Source organism: Phoenix dactylifera, chromosome 2 (genome assembly GCF_009389715.1).
Source record: "Phoenix dactylifera cultivar Barhee BC4 chromosome 2, palm_55x_up_171113_PBpolish2nd_filt_p, whole genome shotgun sequence".
Classification (NCBI taxonomy): Eukaryota; Viridiplantae; Streptophyta; class Magnoliopsida; order Arecales; family Arecaceae; genus Phoenix; species Phoenix dactylifera.
In genome coordinates this window covers 28012837-28019796 of record NC_052393.1, presented here as the reverse complement: position 1 = coordinate 28019796, position 6960 = coordinate 28012837, and the positions used below count along the sequence as shown (strand labels likewise).

The following is a 6960-nucleotide window of genomic DNA, read 5'->3' as shown; positions in this document are numbered from 1 at the left end:
CCATTCAAATTAATGACTTCAGAACAAACTCAAAATGGGGTGAGACATAAGGAAGAAATAACATCAAAATATCAAAAAGGTGCTCATCGCATTTCTTTTTCCTTTAGTCAGTCAGAAACATAAATACGTTCACTATATATTATTGTTTTTATGTACATAATACTGTTACAAAAGGTACAATGGCTATGGTTGCTAAAAGAATTTAAAACAGAGTATAATCTTCCTTCTAAGATACCCAGAGATCTTCTTTGCATTCTAGTTGGTTGCCGCACTCAACTCAAAACCGTACCTCAGCAGCTCTTCCACTGCACCCAATCGAAGCAAATGAGGAAAAAAAAGTCTGGTCTCTTCATGAAAATGTGAATCTTGAGAAGAGAGAACGGGGTGTAGATGCAGTGTCAGAAAATGAAGACGCCGGACTAGATGAAGCATCATTTGAGGAGCGGTATACTTGTTGGCATTTCCCAATCTGTAAAAGGAATACTTGGTTAAGAAATACAACGTAAAAGATAATCATGCTTATAAGGGAGTTGATGATATTAAAAGGTAGCATTTCTTAATAGCATTTTTTAAGAAAAATGGAATTCAATTATTCTTCATTATCATATAGTGAAATCAGGAAAATGGTCAAAGGTTACAGGCATCGGCTGTAGGACTTTTGAATCAACCAATTTAACCACAATAGTAAGAGGAATTTGATGTGACCTCTTCAGGGCTGAATTGCAATAGTGTTGCAACCACAGGAAGTAAGGCTTCCACTTCACCTGCGTAAAAGGTGATCTGCTTAAATCCTATGTTCATTTAAGTCTTCACTTTACCTACCAGCCATGGTGTACATTTTTTTGAAGCATGGTAAGTTTAGGTTTTCAGATACCTGTTTCAAGTAGCTTCAATATCACATTTTTAAGATATGTCATATCTATCCCTTCTCGCTTCTGTGATCTCTCCATGTTCCGAAGCTCAGCCTTCAACATCGCTTCCTGTAACAGTTGTGCAACGCCAAGAAAGATATTTAAAAATTAACTGGACAATCCAACTAATCTGTTGAATTCAGGCATCACATTTTAAAACCATGATGGATTATTTAAAAACAAAGTATGACCATGTACCAATAAGCAAATAGGAGATGGTAATCCAATACCATATCCTGTCCTTTTGAGGTTAGTTTTCTGTCGTAGTTGGTTTTTGGTGTCTACCAAGTATCATGATTATCAACGTGCAACAGTCATATAATCAAATTGGGATGATACCAAAACAACTAAACATTTTCACACTTGTTTAAACAAGGTTATTCAGAAAAAGATTTTATTCATAGAATATGAGGAGGCACACTTATTTCAAAGTTCAGAATGTCTTTGAATGGGAAAATATTCAGTAAATTCATAGAGACAACTCAATTTAACATATCCATTATATTAGTTTACCAACTGTAAAATACGGATAATTTGTCATGCTTGGTGCTGAAATTTCCAGAGCAAAACAAAATTATATATGGTAATATTATCAAAAGCAAATAAAATGTTCTGACATGGACTAGGAAGTGAATAAGAAATATCAGTTGTGGCCTTGGTAACATGGGAATACTGAGAACTAGCCACATTTTGATTAAAAAAAGATGCAAGTGGCTAAGGTATGCCAAGCCGACCTGAATTGCTTGGTTTGGGGCATATCAACCTTAAGCGGCTGGGTATTGGGTCAATTTGGCAGTCCTGAACCAGGCCGGACTGAGTATAACTGCCTAATTCTGCTCGGTCCCCCCACACCCACTCTTCTTCTCCGTCTTCTTTATTTTCCTTTTTTCCTTTCTTACCTTCCTTTCTTTTTTTCCCTTTTTCTTCTTCCTTCGTTCCCTTCTTCCTTTCTTTATATTTCTTCTCCGTTCGTTCCTTTATTTTTCTTCTCCATTCCTTCCTTTCTTTCCTTTTTGTTCTTCTTCCCTTCCTTTTTCTTTCCTTTTCTTTCATCTCCTTCTTTCTTTCTTTCATCTCCTTCTTTCATTCACTTTTTTCTTTCCTTTTTCTTCTTCTTCCCTTTCTTTCTTTCCTTTTTTTCTTCCCAAGGTATGCCGTACGGCCCAAACTGGGTGGTACGGGGCATACTATACCGATTCGGTACTGGTATCTAATATGGATAGCGTACCGATACTCGGTACACCAAAAAAGCTCCGTACCATACCATATTGACACCATGCTACTGTGGCACTGGTACAAGATTCGGTATTGAAATGGCAAACCTTGCTTCTTTCCTAGTAGCAGGCCACTAAGAAATCATAATTTCCAGTACTCGCACTAATTCGGAGTCTTACAACATAAGAAAAGGAAATAATGGAACCAGTAAGATTCTAACAGCAGACTTAAGATCTAGGTGACCTAAGGAAGCATTGAAGATACTAACTATGTAGTATGTGCAGAAAGAAACTAGTATTTTTAATTAAAGTTCACATGAATTCACCCAATAGACAACTGATACCAAAAAAGCTGCAGTTGATAGAATTTATACTCATATATTTGATCATTATCCGTCTCATGCAACTATACTAACTATTGATTATATTTTCTGCAACTCATCTTGGTAGATTCTTGAATCACATGCTGGCCTCCATGATCACTCGCACTATACCCTTATAGCTTCTATTTATCATTTGCATCAAGGCACCTCGGACCGATTACCACTAATTAATGGTCAAGCATCATCCCAATTCACCACTTAGGTCATTCCTTCGATTATCCTCATCCATATTTTACTATATAATAGATTACCATCAGTGGATACACTTTATATAATAAATTCATTCATCTCATGGTAAACTCTAGGTTCCCAATCCACCTTCAGCTTAACGATATTTAAAATATTTGAGTAGCTTAAAAAACAAACCTATAAAATAAAATAAAAAAATGAAAAAAATAAAAAAAAGCCAAGAATGTTGTTCTTCTACTGAACCAGTACACACTTGCAAACTGGGTGTCGATATGATACAGCTTGGTGCTGTACCGTATTGATTAGGTACCAGTTTGATACCTTACTGTATTGGTCAGGTACTGGTATAGCACACGGTACCAAAATTAAGGACCTTGCAACCGATCCTATAAGCATTCTGACTGATAATGCTGCTTCTGGAGCTACTGACAAGATAACATATGCCATTTTCTATCCTATGAACACATGTCCAAATTAAGCTTATAGCCACAGTTCTTATAGCTGCTGACAATAAGATGCCAAAGAAAGACCGGCCCATTTATCTGAAATGTGTTCTCAATATTTTATTCCTGCTCAGAGGAAGGATATAGTTGATGGGAAAGTATGAGGTGAACTTTTTACATTTCTGGAGTGCAAGTACCCATAGCTACACTTCTTAAAATATCACAAGTTATGAAAGCAAGCCAAATAAATGCTTGACCTTTAAAACAACAATATTGTTATTTCGTTTTAACTATCTTGAATGTGCCGTGAATTTTTCCTTCTAGTGCTAGGAGATTTAAGCTACCTTAATATGTGAACAAATCACATGCTTATGCCTCATTCAAAGGCTATCATTTCATAGAGCAAACATTATGGTGCATCATGGATGCACAGGTCAAGGCATTCACATGCTATGCATATGCACTATTTCCAGTATCATGTAACAAACAATTATCTAATCTTAAAGCTAGCCTGAACAAATAGGTTAAGGATTGTCCTTCCCATTTATCTAAATCTTAAGTTTTACTCCATTTAATGAATTTTTTAAAATGAATTTTAAGTGAGTTCCACAAGGTTGTAATCCATGTAATAAAGAAACAAAAGAAGACACATGAAAGTAAGTTGTGAAAAATCCAGAACTAAATGTTGAAAGCAACAAAGGTCTGAGTATGAGGATTGGTGGTTAAGGTCATCTCATCTACAAATTTCTGACTAATGTAGTTAGTATATCTTGAAAAGTATAACCAATTTTTCAGGTGAAATTGAACTCAAAAACCTCCCTATCCTGATATTTGAGTAATCAATTTTCCACCCAAACGTACATGAATACACATGGTGAGAAAATGACGGACTTCTAACAGCGTGAGGTTATTCTAAGAAAAAGTTTTAAGATACCATTACGTAAAAAAAAAAAAATCAGAAGATAGAAGCAAATGATGACTTCTCAACTGATAGACATGTAACAACATAGATACAATGCCCTGCACAAATGATTGTCCATAAACCTGTCCCTTTAAGGACCAGAAATGCATAAAGATTTCCTACCTGTTGACTGTGAAGACGATTTTCACGCTCAAGCTCCTCAATCTCTTCCTGGAGAAGAGAGAGCAAATCAGATACTTTAATTTACATATGGACATAGGAAAATACCAAAGTATTTTTGAAGCTTACCTGAAGTGCTAATATATGTCGTTGTGTCTGGGCAAGTTCTTCCTCTCTTTGAGCTTGCTGCCTAGCCAAAAGCTGAAATTCACAATGATATACGTAGAATTTAAGATGTCAATTGTTTTAGTACAATGAAAGCTGTAGGCTCACAGACTTTATATTCAGTATTGTCATTATTAAGCAAAATAAGATAAAGAAAATTTTGCATAAATAATGAACGAGGTACATATAGAAGCAAAAAGGAATAATCAAATATGTTCTAGTGGATGTTATGAGCAAGACCAGCATCATATATTTGCAAACTACCCATTTAACTAACTTGATCTCATTTGTACAAGATAAACAAAGTAACCCTGGCACAGAGAATGTCGCTTGAGCAATCTCCTCATTTTGACTCACTAGATCCACACAATGGATCCTAGCATGACATTGTCTTCCATTCTTAGCCTGAGCCGATAACTTTGACCCTTCTCACCTATAGCCACCCCCCCAAAAACCCCCTTGCGGCAATCTCCTCATTTTGACTCACTAGATCCACACAATGGATCCTAGCATGACATTGTCTTCCTCTTTTCTTATCAAATCTCCTAGCATAACCTTGCTCCTCCATTCTTAGCCTGAGCCGATAACTTTGACCCTTCTCACCTATAGCCACCCCTAGGCTAGCTCTCACCACCACTAGCATCTACTCTTCATCATCACTATTAGCTCTCATATCTCTAGAAAACCCACTCTACTTATGTCTCCTTATCTAACCATGATGCTGACTGCATCCAACCACTGTCCTTTGCTCCTTAGATGGTAGGCCACACCCTCTTGTTGGCTCCCCAGAGCCGCTCATTGTTCACATCTTTCCCATCTAACATCACAATTAGCTAAATAGCAGAGCTTTGGGAACCTCTACTAACGCTCCTCCAAATCTCAATTGATGTTACATAAACATATCATGTCAATACTAATAATCGCACGATAAGTACCATATTGTGTTGTGCCATGATGACCATGACTTAAATCTACAACCCATTATCTTAACCATCAATCCTAGTTCCAATGATTTTGTAAAACCTCATAGCAATAAGATAAAATTGACTCAAAAGTAATTAAAACTAAATATCACCAAATTAAAATGGCAATTAATTACAAAATAAACTTACCAGAATTTGTTGTTCAGCTGCTGCGATGTTTAAATTTTGGGCATCCTGCTTTGGAGCAGCTGAGAACTCAAATGTGTCAAGAGTCTAATATCCACTATTGGATATGAACAAATCCTTGTGGATGCGCAGAGTTACAAATATGTTTACCTGAATTTTGTTCCTTGTTATGGTCAACCTGAAACACAATAAAGATCATAATTTTTTTTCTTAAGACTAAGAAATCCATAAGTCACAAATGCAGGGGAACCAAAATAATTATATATAATACTAATGATGCAATTACTTCAGTTTCAATATGGAAGAAAAAAAGAACACATAGATTCTTGTTAAAAATTACAAAAAGAAGAATACATTGTTCATAAAGAAAAGCAGGACAATCTTGTTCCACTATAATTTAACACACACACAATACATTGATCATGCTCAAAACATTTATGGTGTTTGTATGCAAAAACTTTGGTCACCGGTTAGTAAGAAGTCGATATTACATAGTCAACATTGAAAATATATTATTAAAAATTATGTCTTGCCTGGTTGAATTTTAAATTAGATAAGATAATGAAGCCCAAGGCTTATGATCCAAAAGAATATCAAGAACAAACACAATATTGTTATTAGAATTACAATAGAAAAAGCAAATAGAAAAAAGATCATTACCCAGCTATGTTCCCAATGATCCAGATTCCTGAGAGAGTGGACTAGGGACAAACCTAACCTTTGGTAGTTTTCACAGTTCACAATAAGTGGCTGCCCCAGAGTCAGACTATAACATTGCACCTGTCATCCCATGACTTTGCCATTGCACCAAGCAATGGCCCCTATTAGAAAGCAAATATTAGAGCATAAAATTTCAGAAAATTAAACTGGGTAATCCTTTTGACTCTTTTTTTTGGGTGCAAATTCTTTTGATTCTTTGACGAACAAATCATATTACATTTTCCTACACCACATTCATCTACACTCTTAAATACTTGCATGTTTCAGTAATTTTGTTTATATGCCAGACTCTGTAATTATGAGAGTACGAGAACTATGGAAATCCAGGTTAAGACACCATAAATGCTACCACTATGGTGATACCAAAATACTTCATGAATCAAGCAAAGGACAATATAGTTTTTTTCTCTATTTTTTTTCTTTAACTTCCTTGCCTCCTAGAATGCATGGATACCTCAAACTGCATGTTGTGACAGTATCAAGTACTGATACTAATCGAAATACCTTAGGGATCATGATAGTCATGTTAAGTCTCCTGTTGTTCCAAACTAAAAAAGTGCTGAGTACTTCCTAAATACACTTGATACTTCGCAATACCTTCAAGAATGAAGGAGGGCATTTTTGCCTCCTTTTTATGAACACTAACCTTTTAAAAATAGATGAACTAGAGTTTGTGATATTGATATTGGCATATAGAGTATGGATTGGGCTCTTGAATTTGATTGATAACCAAAATATTAGTTTG

The 6960-nt window shown here is 35.6% G+C and overlaps 1 protein-coding gene across 2 annotated transcripts in view; it reads right to left on the bottom strand.

Moving 5' to 3' along the window:
• Positions 1 to 69: 69 nt before the first annotated feature.
• Positions 70 to 6960, bottom strand: part of LOC103706878 (protein GRIP) — a 32044-nt gene continuing 25153 nt past the window's right edge. For both annotated transcript variants that reach the window (XM_008791142.4, XM_008791143.4), the window contains 7 exons: positions 5646 to 5673; positions 5499 to 5557; positions 4351 to 4422; positions 4225 to 4272; positions 875 to 980; positions 706 to 764; positions 70 to 469 (listed from right to left, as the gene is read on the bottom strand). In XM_008791142.4, coding sequence (XP_008789364.2) covers positions 350 to 469; positions 706 to 764; positions 875 to 980; positions 4225 to 4272; positions 4351 to 4422; positions 5499 to 5557; positions 5646 to 5673 — 492 coding nt within the window. In that variant the 3' untranslated portion in view covers positions 70 to 349. The remainder of the gene's footprint in view (positions 470 to 705; positions 765 to 874; positions 981 to 4224; positions 4273 to 4350; positions 4423 to 5498; positions 5558 to 5645; positions 5674 to 6960) is intronic.